The sequence below is a fragment of the Drosophila santomea genome, chromosome 2L (assembly GCF_016746245.2).
Source record: "Drosophila santomea strain STO CAGO 1482 chromosome 2L, Prin_Dsan_1.1, whole genome shotgun sequence".
Classification (NCBI taxonomy): Eukaryota; Metazoa; Arthropoda; class Insecta; order Diptera; family Drosophilidae; genus Drosophila; species Drosophila santomea.
In genome coordinates this window covers 18013540-18028744 of record NC_053016.2, presented here as the reverse complement: position 1 = coordinate 18028744, position 15205 = coordinate 18013540, and the positions used below count along the sequence as shown (strand labels likewise).

The window sequence follows — 15205 nt, the reverse complement described above, 5'->3', positions numbered from 1 at the left end:
TATCTTCTTTTCACCGATACTCGTGCGGTTTTGTCTTTGGATTCAACATAAACGTATACGTAGACACTTAGCTTCCGCAGAAGCTACTACAACAACATGTTTTCCGGGCTTTGGCCTAAATATTCTATTTTCATATTTATTTGTTCTGCGTTGCGGTTGCATCTGTCAGATGCAGAAATAAAAAGTTGAGAACAGCAGTGCGTTTTATGTCAATAGGAGCTAGTTTTTCTTTAACGAGACTAGCGATGAAGTTCCGTATTATCTGTATTTATTCTGAATTTCGGATCGTATTGAATTGAGCTTTAAGAACTTCCTATTTGTTATAACTGATATTTCAAAAGCATACCACAAGAACTTTGGTAAACTGATGTTCTTTATATACAGTACTTTTGTTGCTGTGCTTATTATACGATCTGCTAAACAATAAACAAAACTGCTGCCGCTGCCCTCTTGGCAATTTGGAAGCGTTTTGCTAAACATTTTTAGAACTATGCCGTTCACAGGCACAAAACATTGGATGTATACCCCCGTCTATATGTCTGTGCCTCTTCTTAATCGGCCAAAATCGAGAAACGTATAAAACCGTCATAAGAATCGGAGCGCAAAGTTCTCTAGCCAACATATGGGAAATGTGCTGCTTACTGTGCGTGTGAATGTGCGTTTCTCTAGCGAATTTCCCAAGCAGCTTTTCCTTGGCGTTCAGTATGAGTTGGATCGCTGTTGGCTACGTGCGACGCCGCATGGTGTTTTGCGATATTTTAGAATTATTTTTCAATTGCCGCGTCTTTCGTTGCGTTCGTGTTTCTTTGTTTCTTGTGTTAAAAATCCACTGAGTGTGGAATAATATAATAATAATGAAATAATAGAAGTAAGCTCGCGAAAATCACGCACACACGCTATATAAGTGGAATTCAATGGATGAGCTGGTCATTAGCTCTTCGACATTACGCATACGCAGCGTGTGCTGCAGGTTCTATGCGGTTATCTACCCAATATTGCGTAATTCTCAGTTTGGATAGGCAGCTCCTTACTCATTTTCTCTGAATTCGTTTTGGGGTCATCTTGCAATTTCAGCGTAACGAAAAAAAAATCTTGTTAAAAATAAAATCACATAAATTTAGAAACACGAATCTTACAAAAGCTAAGAAAAACCGAAAGTGTTTTCGTTCCGCCCCATCCATTTACTAACCCCTACGACTATAGTGTGTGTGCGTTTGTCGAATGAAGCTAAAAATAGTGAAAACAAAAAAGCAAAATGAATATAATTCAAACTGCCTGTAACGAATTTAAAAAAGTTGTCTAAAAAAGTGCATGAGCAGTAATTGAATTTTAATAAATACACCTAGAAATTCAGAACATTCAAAGAAATTCTTCGCATTTGCCTAAATTTATACAATTCAAAGGAAAGGTTTTAAAAATTATAAACAATGTGTGGGGATGTTACCACAAATTGTTGATATAAAATTACCTTTAAACATTTGGAATTCAACAGACAGTTAGGCCGTTAATATATAGAAATTATTTGATGTTTGGTCCACAATAAGAACTATCAAAGCGGCTATTTGATATTTTTAGCAGGAATATAATTTTCGTGTGTGACGTATATAAAAATATATGTATATAGTATAAAGTGCGTGAGTGTATTTATGTAAATATATCGATGGCACCTTGATCCACAATATTACCACAGCCAAAATGTGTGTATGCCACGACCGCGAAACAAGTGCTTAGGGAGTCATGAGCACGCCCACGCCCACTTCAGGGGCGGTTCAGGGCCAACAAGTTCCGCTGCCCCATGAACTGACCGCCGAGTGGACCGTGCGAGCACATCTTACTTTTGCCCGAGCTGGTGAGGCAGTGCAAAAGGAGTTCAGTGCTCCGGAGACAGTGCACCCGATGCAAGTGATCTACAAATGGTGTACGCCCTGCGAGGAACCTGAAACGGAACAGGATGTGGAGAAGGCAAGTCGTGACGGCAAATCTCCCAAACTTTATTTATATCCTTAAAATCCTCTACAGACAGCGGCTACTGCGGGAACTAGCTTCCGTTCCACAAACTCCTCGGCCACCACCAATGCGGATTCGGCATTTGGCAGTCCACATGCTTCCAGGGCTCTTAGCAAACCACCTGGGCCCACTGATTCTACTCCTCCCCTTGGAGCCACTGCTCAAGTGTGTGGAACCCGCTGCCGGAGCACGTGCAACATTATGGTGTCCGCTGTGGCTGATTTCTTACCTCAAGAGGCGGGATCCGGGTCAGTGAATGAGCCCTTTGTTTACCACAGCAAAGTGCGAGCACAGCAGCTAAAGGATGCCTTCTCCCAAACAAGCGACACGGAGGAGCAGCCAGCAAAGAGACGTCCAGCTTATGAGCAGCGAAGGGCTACCACCGAAGCACTGATGAATTTTGCCAGCAAGCGACATGCGGAGGAGGCTAACACCTATGTGGTGGGGTTTCAAATTTACAGTTGTGCTTTCACTTTTTAACTTATTAAAATCCTCAGCCAACCTATTCGCCCACGCCCACGACACCATCGTCTACATTTAAATCGGCCTCGATGTCGAGAATTCCACCGCTAGCTGGCAGCACAAGCCAAGGAACTGCTCCTAAAATACCCAATTTGGGTGAGAAGAAACCCCGCACTGTTCACATCGATGTCTACTGCACCGGTTCAGAGGGAGATGAGGAGGAGGAAGCCGATGACGAGAGGCACGCAGACGAAGAGCCCTCTAGCTCCTCCGACTCCGAGCTGGCTGGTAGCAAGCGATACGAACTGGACTCTAATTCCACCCCTCAAACCGTGCTGGACAATGAGCAGATGCTGCTGCGCCATCAAAGAATCTCTGGGGGAGCTATGCCCAGGCGTTTGGCTCCAAATCAGTCAAAAAATAAAGGGGGAAACCAGCAACAAGGCAATCTAAATTTGGGTCATGCCATTACAAAGTGCAGCACAGCCGAGGAAGTGTGCGAGTCCAAGCAGTTGCTTTTCCGCAAACACATTGGTGATCAGCGGGCGGCCAAGTTAGCCAATCTACGCCAGAAATATATGCGCCAGCCGAGCGATGAGACGATTAGCAGCACATACCCTAACTCCTCGAGGTCTACGATGCCAAGGGATGCCACCTGCAGCAGCATTTCCAGTGCCGTGGGAGGAACGGATTGTGTGGATTCATCCTGGAAGGATACAGACGACTTAGATACACCAATTGCATCGTTTGGTTTGACCAAATCCGACAGCTTTGACTATGAGAACTCGCTTGATCGCCTGCGGATAAGCCAGATGGAGCGCCTTTGGTCCCGTCAGCACTCTTTGGACCAGAATCACGCACAAGCCCACCTGGGAGCACCATCCCCTCATGCACTGCAAACAATCACGGAGGTGCAGTCCCAACGAAGTTCCTTCCAGCGAAGCGATACCATACCCTCGGAATCGGATGGCTTCTCGGATGCCAATGGATTCAATACCTATCCAGGAAGGCAATCGCAATTGCAGCAGATCTCGCATTTTCCTCGTAATCGTCCTGGTTTTCTGCAGTTCTTTGGACCCTCCGGTGGGCCCGGAATTGTGGCACAACCCACTCCGCCAGCCACAGCACCTGTTCAACCCGCTGCATCCGCTGCCACGGATCCGTTTCGACTTCTCCACCCGAGTTTTCGATGGAAGAGCGAAGCCCGCGATAACCTGAGCGTACAGGTTGCTTCCGGATCGCCCTCTTCCGAGCGTAGTTCGCCACAACTCCTGTCGGCTGCAACCACAGTGGTGCGTTGCGGCAGTGAGGCGCCGCCCAGCACCACCTCCGCTAGTACTTTTGGGACCACAGTGACGCCTTCACCACTTGCAGGGCGCCGTTTTGAAATCTCACGCGACAGTCCAAGTCTCGCAAGTGAAGCATCCACTACCGTTTCCGGGTACACTCACGAGCATTTGGAGAAAGCTCGTCGCTTTGGCAATGTCGTGGCCATGAGAAAACCCGGCCATCATGTAGGACCCACCAAGAACCCGAATTGTCAATGCGAAAGCTGTCAACGCTGGCTGGCTGAGAGGTTTCAGCTTCGCGGAAGAGCCTTCTCTCTAGGCGAGAAGCCCTTATTAAGACGTCCACAGCAATAAAAAAAATTACTGATCAGTTTATACTTTTCTTTGTCTTAGGCTTGCATTTAACACATTGCTTTTCAGATTGATATGCTCCCTATTAACCCAATACCTAAATCCGAACCTACATAAATCCAATTTATTTCCGATTAGTTGTAAGCCTTGTACGCGAATGTTCCTCACGCAATAAATTTGTGCGCTGAATCAATTTAATGTTGTAATAAAATAAATCAATAGTTTTAACTAGAAATGTATCTTTTATTTCGGTGGTTTATAAAAAATCAAACTTCTTTTGCCATTGTTTATAAAAGACTTTTTTTTTAAAGAGTTTTGTATTTATATAGTTTTTAACATCTGTGTTGTTACATGTAGTGTTTCATGTAAAGGTTTATTGTAATTCATTCAAATTATTTGGTAGTGCATCCGAGGGGAATAAAATGATTACTTTAATGACCAATATATTAATTCGTTCTATTTTAAAACAGGCCCATGGACGTTTGTCGGAATCGTCGCGAAAACTAGATCTCTTGCGCTACTCCTTGGATCTACGACGCCAGGAGCTGCCTGCTGACTCGCCCGCCGCCCAACTATTAAAAACGGAGCTGCAGATCGTCCAGCTATCGACCTCCCCAGCTCCTGTCACCTACACGTCACTGCAATCCGGACAAGCGGGCATACTCGGTGGAAAGCCGTACCAGTCGGTGTCCTCGCTTGGACGCTGTGCCAGTGTCACCGGAAAACTTGAGGTTCGCTTGCTGGGCTGCCAAGATTTGCTAGAAGATGTGCCTGGCAGATCAAGGAGGGACAAGGACAACAATTCCAGTCCGGGTGATTTAAGAAGCTTTGTCAAGGGAGTCACTTCGCGCAGCAGTTCAAAGAGCTATTCGGTAAAGGATGAGACCTCCATTGAGATCATGGCGGTCATCAAGCTTGACAATATTACCGTGGGCCAGACATCGTGGAAGCCATGCTCGCAGCAGGCCTGGGATCAGCGCTTCTCCATCGATCTAGACCGGTCGCGTGAACTGGAGATTGGAGTTTACTGGCGCGACTGGCGATCTCTGTGCGCCGTAAAGGTACTGCGCCTTGAAGAGTTCATCGACGATGTGCGACATGGCATGGCATTGCAGCTGGAGCCACAAGGTCTGCTATTTGCAGAGGTCAAGTTCTTAAACCCAATGATTTCACAGAAGCCAAAGCTGAGGCGCCAGCGTATGATCTTCAACAGGCAGCAGGCGAAGAACATCTCGCGCGCCAAGCAGATGAACATCAATGTGGCCACTTGGGGTCGCCTGCTCAAGCGGAATGCTCCTAATCATGTGCATATGGGATCGGTAGGATCTGGATCTTCTATAACCGGTAGTTCTCCTATGGTGGTCGGTGGGTCTCGCGACTCTGAGTCGCCCATTTCGAGAACTCCCTCATCCGACGCACTGGTGGAACCGGAGCCCTACACGCCAGGAGAACAGGCACAGAACTTGGAATTCGATCCTGATGCAGGAATTAATGAACACGTGGAGACGCCAGGTGAATACCCGGATCCGGCGTCCAGCGGTCTGAGCGGAATGCGACCTCTGTCCATGCACATGCAGGGAATCAGTGTCTTGCCACCGGAATCGCCCCCCGTTTCCGCCGGAGCAGCTGGAAGGCCCAATACCCTGAGCTTACAGATGCCAGGTGCCAGCAAGGGACAGGTGATCCAAGGCGGCCGAACTGCAGCTCCTACAACGGCGCCACCGCCACCACCCGTGCTCAAGTCGACTTCCACCACTCCGATATTGGATCAAGAGGTAAGTTTGCTCATTATTTACAAAGCGATCCGTGTACAGTTCAGAACTTGACCGACCCTGTATAAAGATCTGCGTATGTACTTAGCTGTGTACCCGTAGCTGGTTTGATCGTTGTGCCTGCCACTGCTCCTCCGCCCACTCTCATGTATTTATTCACCGACTTATGCACACACAAGCACTCAATCTGTACAGTCATTACATTACGAAATTTTGGTGTTGGTTTGGCATTAAGTATCTCTATAGTCTTTACATTTGGAACGGTAGCCGCACACAGAATCATTTTTGTTCGCAAAATTGGCAGAAAGTTTCACGAGCTTGAATTTAAGGTTCGATCTGCTTATAGTAGTATGCAGCTACAGAAAAAGGAAATTGAATGAAATTATCATTTAAAACATAAACAAAAGCTTTGGAATGTAAATTGCAAAATATAAAAAATAATTAGACTTATTCTCCGAACTTGTTTAATGCTATGACAGATCTATAACGTGAACCAATTATATTTTGAAAATTTTTTGCCATTCAGTTTTCACCTAATTCATTCATTATTATCGTTCACATTTTCTCTGTATCCTCTTTTCGCTTTCTTCAAGAAAAGTCTTTCTTTTCCTTGCCCACTTTATTCATCTGCCAATATTCTTCTTTTTGTGGCCCACCGACATCATGTTCTCTATCTCTCTCTGTATCTGTGTGTTTGTGTGCCCGTCTCGGTTTCCGTTTCGTATCGTCATGATTTCGTTAATCGCCGACAGCTGCAGGATGCCCTGCACGAATTCGATTTCCTGTCGGACCTGGACTCGCGTCCCACTACGCTGCGTAGACTGCTGAAGGAGAAGAACATGTCGCTGGATGCCGGGGCGCTGGAGAACCTGCTGCTACAACAGCAGCAGACTGAGCAGCAGGCGCTGCAGCAGCGCCAGCGCCAGGAGCAGTTGCGTCTGCAGCAGTTCCAGGAGGTGCAGCGCCAGGCGGTCCTGGATTTGTGCGTGAAACAGAGAGAGTCCGAGGAGCAGACATCACCCACCCTTGCCAACCAAACGTCGTCGTACCCACCGCTTGCCAACCAAACGCCGTCGTTCCCACCGCTTACCAGCAATCAGATCATGCCAAGCTTAAATGCCCGCCCCAGCCAAAGCCGAAGCACAAACCACAATGAATTTCAGTTGCAGCAGCACCCACATCCCGCCCAGAAATCGACGAATCCCGAACCATCGTCCGCTGTGGAACAGCAGCTGCACCGGCCGGTCCTAATCCTGCCGCCCGTGGTGCTCCTGGGTGGTCGGGAGGAGGACCGATCGGTGCCACCATCGCCACTAGTCGAGTATCCCGAGGACGACGACGACTATCTGTACCGGGGCAGCAACGAAAACCTGGGCACCCGGTTGCACTCCAGCCACAGCTCCAGTGCCGGCGATCGTTTCTGTGTGGAGGTTAGGAGGTTTTTCATTTCCTGGTTTGGTTTCCGGTTAAATTTCTGTTCTCGAATTCTGAATTATTTTCTTTTTATTTTGTATTTTCACTAACCTTATTTTCCTTTTAGTTTCTTACATGTTTGTTTTGTTTTTGTTAGTTGGGTTACCTGTTTTTTCTTTAAATGTGTGTATGTTTCTGGTTTGGCTTTAGACGAAAAAACATTTAAAGCCCCAAAAATTGTGTAAAAACATTTGATTCATAAACACGCTCATTCGCACTGTAACCAATGCGCATCCACAAGCACCCCAAACAACTAATATAGTCGTAGTATAACTAACTAAAAGTTTAGCTTTGAATGTGACTGACAAGATTATTAACAGTGTTTAATAGATTGATGTAGATATTGGCTTGAGTAGTTACCAATAAAATTAAGCACAATTCCTATTCAAAGGCAAATCACTCGACAGCTTTAAACGTTTATTATATTAAATTGGCAATTTAAATGGTACAGATGTAAGCTGCACAGCTTGACCTAATATACTATAGAAGTAGCATTTTTAAATGTTTAAATAAATATTTTCCAATAATAAGCAACTTGAGAGCTTTAGAAATTGTTTAAGATTCTAAATTCCGCAATTATTTGACAAGGAACAGATATGATCGGCGCGAAATAAAAGCTAGAAGTGACAATTTTAAACTCTTTAAATAGACGTGCTTCTGGCGAATGACAGCAAAAAGATCACAGGAAATAAAAGGCGATATGTCTTGGAAGATGGGGCCGAAAAGAGGCACCCGAAAGTGCGCCACTTCACGTGCCAATGGTCGGGAAATGTGTTATTTTTTGTCACCCACGGCCACCTTCCGTTTTTTCCCCTCACGTGCAACGTCAGTGTTCCCCATTTCCATTTTCGTCCAAGATGTGTGTCCCTGTGTTCGCTTACCTTTGTATCTATGTGTCCAAGCTACATATGTACTCATCGTTATGTGCGCTGTTGTCACATTTTCAATTCGGTTGGTCATTTTTAGACCCAAAACAACGACGCAAATGCTTGGTCTCTGGTCATGACTTTGGCACTTGTTCGCCTTCAGTTGGTCGGCGCGGTTTTAGCCATCCCGCCTAAGTGTCGTATCGGTATCGATCGAAATGTAGGAACGTTATGATTGTGCCAACCTTCCATGCGCTCAGCCAGCTCTTAAGGCAGATGTTTGCGGTCCAGCTCCAACAGCAACAGCAGCAGCGCACTCATAATCAGCTCCATCACCTTGATTTGTCGACCTCGCGAACCATCAACCAACTGTTAGTGTGTTCATGCGCATCCAATCCTGTACCTCCTGCTGTATGTGTGTTTCTTGGGTTCAATCAAATCCCCGATCAATCAACCATACTATGAAGAACCATCCTCTTGCAGGCCCGTATTAGTCTTGTACATATTACCCTCGAACCGATCAATGCCAGCCGGACGACTAGTTGCCTGATTGAGGAGGTAGCTGAGCCGGATTCACAGCCGGAGATTAAGCCGGTGGCAGAAGAGCAGGCTGTCAAGGTATCCGAAGCTTGTGTCGAAAGTATTCTCCTCGAGACAGTTGAAAAGTTAGAAACAGCAGACCAGGTCCAGCAGGTAAACGCCAGGAAAATAAGTGAATGGATTCACTAAGCTCTCAAGTTGTAGCCACTAATAAATGTTATCCTAACTCTACTCTCTATAATGACTAACGTTTATCATCTTGTACGCTTTAGGTTATACCACAGTTGGGCAAGCTTTACGTGGGCAGTGGCCAGCAGCAATATGCGCAGCAGTCTTCGCCCATCATCCAGGAGCCACCTACTCCTACTATTTACGGAAACAGCACCGCTGCTGGTGCGCCGCAGTTCCCGCAGCCCGCCCAAAGGCAAGAAAAACAGCCTCCACAGCAGCAGCCCATCTACGCTAACCAGTATGAGCTGAATGTGGCCAAGGCGGCAGCAGCAGCTTCTGCTTTCTCACTCAGCTCCTCCACCACAACCAACTCCAATCAACAGCAGCAGCGCAGGAATGTGGCCCGTGGCCTGCAATATCGTGAATCCGGAGGACTCGAGACCGGCCGGGCTGGAAAGCAGCCGCCCAATGCCGGCATGTTGTCAATGGACAACTTCCGTTTGCTAAGCGTTCTGGGACGCGGCCACTTTGGCAAGGTGATTTTGTCCCAATTACGAAGCAACAATCAGTACTACGCCATTAAGGCGCTGAAGAAGGGAGACATCATCGCCCGCGACGAAGTGGAGTCCCTGCTTAGCGAAAAGCGCATCTTTGAGGTAGCCAACGCCATGCGCCATCCGTTCTTAGTTAACTTGTATTCGTGCTTCCAGACTGATGTAAGTGGAGATAAGCTTGGGAGTTATAAATTAAAAGATAATTTTGTTACTTTATTATTATGTACGTTAGCAACACGTATGCTTTGTGATGGAATACGCTGCTGGCGGAGATTTAATGATGCACATCCACACGGACGTGTTCCTAGAGCCAAGAGCCGTTTTCTACGCCGCATGTGTGGTTCTGGGCCTGCAGTACCTGCACGAAAACAAGATCATCTACCGGGACCTGAAGCTCGACAATTTGCTATTGGACACGGAAGGATATGTGAAGATTGCGGACTTTGGTTTGTGCAAGGAGGGCATGGGCTTCGGTGATCGCACGGGTACGTTCTGTGGCACTCCCGAGTTTCTGGCACCGGAAGTGCTCACGGAAACTTCATATACTCGAGCTGTGGATTGGTGGGGTTTGGGCGTGTTGATCTTTGAGATGTTAGTTGGTGAGGTAGGTCGAATGTAACTGTAACAGGCTTTAATAACTTAGTGCTTAATCAATTGAATTTTACAGTCCCCATTCCCTGGTGACGATGAGGAGGAAGTATTTGATTCAATTGTCAACGATGAGGTGCGCTATCCGCGTTTCCTCTCGCTGGAGGCCATAGCCGTGATGCGTAGGGTAAGTTGATTGATTGTAAAAGTAACTATTCGAATGCAGATCTTAATGTCTATTGATTGACAGCTTTTGCGCAAGAATCCAGAGAGACGTCTGGGATCCTCGGAACGGGATGCGGAGGATGTTAAGAAACAGGCATTCTTCCGGTCGATTGTGTGGGATGACCTGCTGCTGCGAAAGGTTAAACCACCATTTGTGCCGACAATTGTAAGTTATATTGCAACGTTAGTAATAAAATTGTATATTTTGACATTGTTTATAACTGCCTTGCAGAACCACTTGGAGGATGTGTCGAACTTTGACGAGGAGTTCACGTCGGAGAAGGCTCAGTTAACACCACCGAAGGAGCCGCGACACTTGACAGAGGAGGAGCAGGTGCTTTTCCAGGACTTTTCGTACACGGCCGAATGGTGTTAGGAGCTCGTTGTAGTTCAAGGGTTTACCAATGGGCCTAGCCCGATCCTTACAGCCCTTGATTTTTGCTTTTACTTGTGTACGAAATTGGTTTCGAGTAATTTTACTTGGCTTAGTCGATGTGAGTTCAATATTTATACATAAAGACAGCATGATCATACAGATACAGGACATATATATTTATAACTATATCTATATAGAAATTACATCTACTAATGAGAGAACTTTTGAGTGTTGCTCACTGGCCGAGAGACCAACATAAACCAAAATACCTAGTTGTCCACATTGTGGAAGAGCAAGCATTTGTCAATCATCCATGCAACCGGTTCAGCATACAGTCCCTAGAAATCCTCCCATATTGTCGTTGAATTGTACAGCATATAGAATTGTTTCCTTTTCCAAACACAAGAACGCATTGAATAGTCTGACATACCTTAGAAAAGCCTTATACGCAAAGTTGTAGTTTTGGAAAATGTTTTTTAAGACCGGATACAAATAGATTTTATAGATTGAAAAGTATGTCTATACCCCAGAGCAATCATTGCAACTTATTTTCATAATCAACATACAAGAACAAAGATATATTTTATACATATATTGCATGCACATCCCAGGAATCGTCTTGCTAAACGAGCTCATCTTCTATACGACATATATATATCCTAGTAAAGTGAGAGAAAGTGAAATATTTACAGTTTTAACATGTAAGCCCTGTAAATTGCCTTGCGCGTTTTATCAACTCCCCAGCCCATTGCCCGAGTTGTGTTATAATTTTAACATAATTTTTACGTCATATACACACGCAAACATTTGTTATTTATTATTATTATAACTATTATACAAGAAACTGTATTGCTTTGAGCATTTTTAATCGACGCTAGATCGATGATTATGAATGATTTGCTTGCATGCGCGTTATGCTTTAACCCATATATGAGGATCAGAAAACAAAATACCGCCCAACGGGATAGCTTTAAAAAATTCCGTTGAAGGATGGCATGCAATCGGATTGTTGTACTCTTAAGATCTATGTTGTATTTAATGTAACTTTTAGTTGTAATAATCGATTATTGAAACGTAGTCTAAGCTACCATTATGTGAAGATAATTATTTATAATTACAATTATGATAACGATTTTGCACACCTCATGCGAATCGAAACGAGTATAAACAATGCAGATCTTCTATTGTCATTTTTATTATGATTATGCTCACAGCTTGCGGCTATAATCATCGATTTAATTTAAAAAGTCGGATGGGTCCACATCCAGTCACGATTAGTTTGAAATTGTGACTGTAATTTATATTTATGATATGATTTTAAATAAATGTATCTATCGCTATTATTAAACTGCCGTTTTTGTCGACTGGTTTTCGGTAAGACACTCGCTCATTTTATAATACAAAATGTTGGCGGTATTATCCACAATGGCTAAATACAGGTTGCTGCTTGGGAATAATGGTGTTAGGAATGTGAATATTACTTTAATGATATTATATACTCACCGCTTTTTCAGATTTTCGTGCAAAGACTTTATAATTCTGAAGTCGATTGCCTTTGTGTGCAAAACCGGCACATAAGCTGCATCATTTTTTATTAAATAAAACACTTTTAGATTGGGATCATAGTTGGGTTGAAAATCGGCGCCTAGTTCTCCTAATGCGTAATAATAATAATTAAATAATTATAATAAAATATGCTTGCCTTACCATGTTTTAAGTCGTTGTATATTTGAAAACCCAAAGCTGCGTTCAAATCATCGGGGCATACAGTTGTGAAGTCATTGAATTCCAGCTGGAAGTCAAGCGAATGTATTACAGTTTGAGAGCAGCCGGTTATAGGAACTGGCTTTACCATGGCGCTGAATAAGCAGTTACTGAATTCAGATGACAGTATTTATTGGGATTTAACAATATTTTTTTTAATATCAATAACTTTAAACCAAATCTTGTATTCTGCGTCAGTTTTACAGCTGTTGCAACAGCTGTTGCTTAGGGCTGCCAACTGCGCGCAATCTTAACATAGTGTTGTGCAGTGCTGTAGGGGACCGAAATGTTTGAATTTGGCGCGATTTTAATATATTTGAAATTATTATTATTAAATATATAAAATATGAAAATAAAAATATTGGAAAGCCGCTTAATATAGAAACCATTTTAATGCTGGGATGTGAAAAATGTACAAATGTACCATCTGCTAAATGCCCTATAAAAACATAATTTTTGTATGCAGACGTTGTCTTTGTCTAGACAAACAGGCAGCGCAACTTGAGTCCTTGGCAGCCAGAAATGCCCGACCCCCAAGATCCGCACCTCCAAACTCTGTGAGCGAAGACAAAAAAAAGGCAACAAATTATGCTAAGTAGATGCAGTTGGCCGAAGGGGCAGCAGGATATGCATGCGAAGCATTTTCCAAGGCATTTTCCGAGCTCTCTCCGGAGTTTCCTCAGACCCTATATGTCTGGTCCTAGTGATAAGGGTTTGGCAGCCGCATCCAAGGGATTTCCACATGCGCATATCAATGGGCGTCTGCGATAAGCAACTTATGCTTACTGAAATATGGAAAACAGTCATTCGCAGCCCCATGCGAAATACAGTAGAACTCTATTGACATCAACTTTTAGTATTTGCTCATAGTTGAAAATATGTGCAATGGCTAGGCTTTTAAATTTTATATTTGAAAGTAGTGCGTACCGATTTCACATTTATTGCTCAGATCGACAAAATTCCAAAATATTGTTGATGTTTAAACCTTTAATCTACAAAAAAAGAACATATTAATCTAAAAAACCACACATATTAAAACAAAAATGTTGTGTTGAGAATATAATACATAAACATTTATGGTTTGAATAAACGTAATTCTTTTTAACTTAACGAGTTTCAACTGCAGTTGAAACTGCAGAGCTCGGTCAGAAGTTTTGCAAGGATGCGAAGGATATTCAATTAGGCTGCTCGATAGGGGGCGGTGTATACCTGGGAATCAATGCGAGGAAGCAAAGTTGCTGGGACTCCAAGCGAGGCGAAGCCATCGCAAACTGGCAACGTAAACCAGATGTTGCGGTGAATGGCCATTATGGAGCTTGTCAATGCCAGTTGGTTAGGAGGAGCGGCAGCGGGAGCTGGAGCGAAAGGGGGCAAGTCATCCGAGGCAATTACACTGGGACGACAAGGACACCGAAGGCAGTTGCTACTATTACACCCACACACTCGTACCCACCCCGCTGTGCGTGAGGTTACTTAATGCTGTTTACTGGCCAAAGTTTGCCCTGCCATTGCCCATTGACCACTGGACAGAACTGGCTTGAGCCCGGGAGTTGGCCACAACATTACTTGCACTAGCTGGGTTTTATTCCCGCCATAACCATTGCTCCACGCAAATGGCCCATTGAAGCATTTACGGTCAAGTTCCATGCGTCGGCATCCCTGCTCCCCCTTTTTCATTCAATTGCTGTATCTCGGCTGCTTAAATGAACAATGTTTTTATACACTCTTTAACCAATACTTCTATATATAGAAGAATGCTATGTGCACTTTTATTTAAAAAGATAATATATGAGAAGCTTTGAGTCCTTCGGGATTCAACCTTTAATATGGGTTCAAATAAATATAAATGAAAAATAAAAAGGTTAAGATCTTTGAATTAATACTGCGAGAACTAAACTTTTTCCAATTTGCATTTGTATCATGTACGTTTTTCATTTCCCTATGCTTTCGCAAGCGTTTTCCACCAAGGCTCGTTGTTGTGGCTCCTTGCTGCCACTTAACGTATTAGCCACGGGCTCACCCACATCCCCACCTGTTCTGCCTGCATTGACATCTGACCGCGGATGCAGGAGATGGGTTCGATGGGGCTGCCGTTGAGGGAGTTTTAATCGACCAAACTGCCACTGCACCTGCGGGATCAATTGAGATTTATTGCTGGGTCGTGTCAGTTGTGTTTTGGTGGGTTTGGACTGCTCCTTCTGAGTTTGTGCACATTTTGTGCTGCTGCCAATGGAAAGCAATTAGGCAGTTATTTAATTTGCAGCGGGAATTTTCATTTGGCACTTCGGGTTAGCCCACTGACCCGGCTCGTTTGGCCTTTTGGGCAAACAAACCAACAGCTGCGGTTAGCTTTGGCCAGCAGAGAATGCCGTCTAATTTGCAATTCAATGCGAATATGCCCTAATTACAACCGAAATGTGGAGAGCCCTTCAAGAACTTTTGGCATCACAGATTTTGCTAACAATAATTGTATCGAAACTGGTAGTCCAAAATAATTTGTAGCTGCGATTTTCGCCGATTATATTCGTGTTGGCCCGCTCTTTAATGACATTTTAAGCGTTTTAATGACTTAATGGCCCCTTGGTCGTCAAAACGCTTTTGCCGCATCATTGGCAATGCAATTAACTCGAGCATTTGCTGCTGCCCGCTTTTTGTGTGCCAAGTGTCCTGGCGTAATTAGTTGGCCACTTCCTTGCCGCTTTCGCATCCGCTTGTCTGCGCGAGTCCTTTAATGGATTTCGCCTCTGACTGCGCGCGAAAATTCATT

At 44.4% G+C, this 15205-nt stretch overlaps 3 protein-coding genes across 20 annotated transcripts in view; 2 read left to right on the top strand and 1 right to left on the bottom strand.

The window, feature by feature from the left end:
* LOC120443774 (serine/threonine-protein kinase N) overlaps positions 1–11523 on the top strand; it is a 35323-nt gene extending 23800 nt beyond the window's left edge. For 5 of the 16 annotated variants that reach the window (XM_039623082.2, XM_039623083.2, XM_039623081.2 and 2 more), the window contains 8 exons: positions 4580–5884; positions 6634–7311; positions 8704–8913; positions 9033–9647; positions 9718–10089; positions 10153–10260; positions 10324–10464; positions 10531–11523. In XM_039623082.2, the coding sequence (XP_039479016.1) occupies positions 4580–5884; positions 6634–7311; positions 8704–8913; positions 9033–9647; positions 9718–10089; positions 10153–10260; positions 10324–10464; positions 10531–10674 (3573 nt within the window). In that variant the 3' untranslated portion in view covers positions 10675–11523. Of the gene's footprint in view, positions 1–4579; positions 5885–6633; positions 7312–8235; positions 8632–8703; positions 8914–9032; positions 9648–9717; positions 10090–10152; positions 10261–10323; positions 10465–10530 lie in introns of those variants that run through there. The other 11 variants (XM_039623088.2, XM_039623079.1, XM_039623092.2 and 8 more) reach the window with 8 other exon arrangements.
* On the top strand, positions 243–4308 carry LOC120443775. 2 transcript variants are annotated; one of them, XM_039623095.2, is made up of 4 exons: positions 243–868; positions 1576–1962; positions 2020–2448; positions 2505–4308. In XM_039623095.2, exons 2-4 carry the CDS (start codon positions 1738–1740, stop codon positions 4110–4112), a joined length of 2262 nt encoding a protein of 753 aa, XP_039479029.1. In that variant the 5' UTR covers positions 243–868; positions 1576–1737; the 3' UTR covers positions 4113–4308. The 2 variants fall into 2 exon arrangements, with proteins under 2 accessions (XP_039479029.1, XP_039479030.1); XM_039623096.2 differs by lacking the exon at positions 243–868 and having other exon boundaries at positions 899–1630; positions 1691–1962.
* Positions 11524–11541: 18 nt separating the features above from the next.
* LOC120443776 lies at positions 11542–12666 on the bottom strand. 2 transcript variants are annotated; one of them, XM_039623098.1, is made up of 4 exons: positions 12527–12666; positions 12382–12466; positions 12178–12328; positions 11542–12117 (listed from the first exon to the last, which is right to left on the bottom strand). In XM_039623098.1, the coding sequence occupies exons 1-4, from the start codon at positions 12527–12529 to the stop codon at positions 12018–12020; spliced, it is 339 nt and encodes a 112-aa protein (XP_039479032.1). In that variant the 5' UTR covers positions 12530–12666; the 3' UTR covers positions 11542–12017. The 2 variants fall into 2 exon arrangements, with proteins under 2 accessions (XP_039479032.1, XP_039479033.1); XM_039623099.1 differs by having other exon boundaries at positions 12178–12319.
* Positions 12667–15205: the final 2539 nt, after the last annotated feature.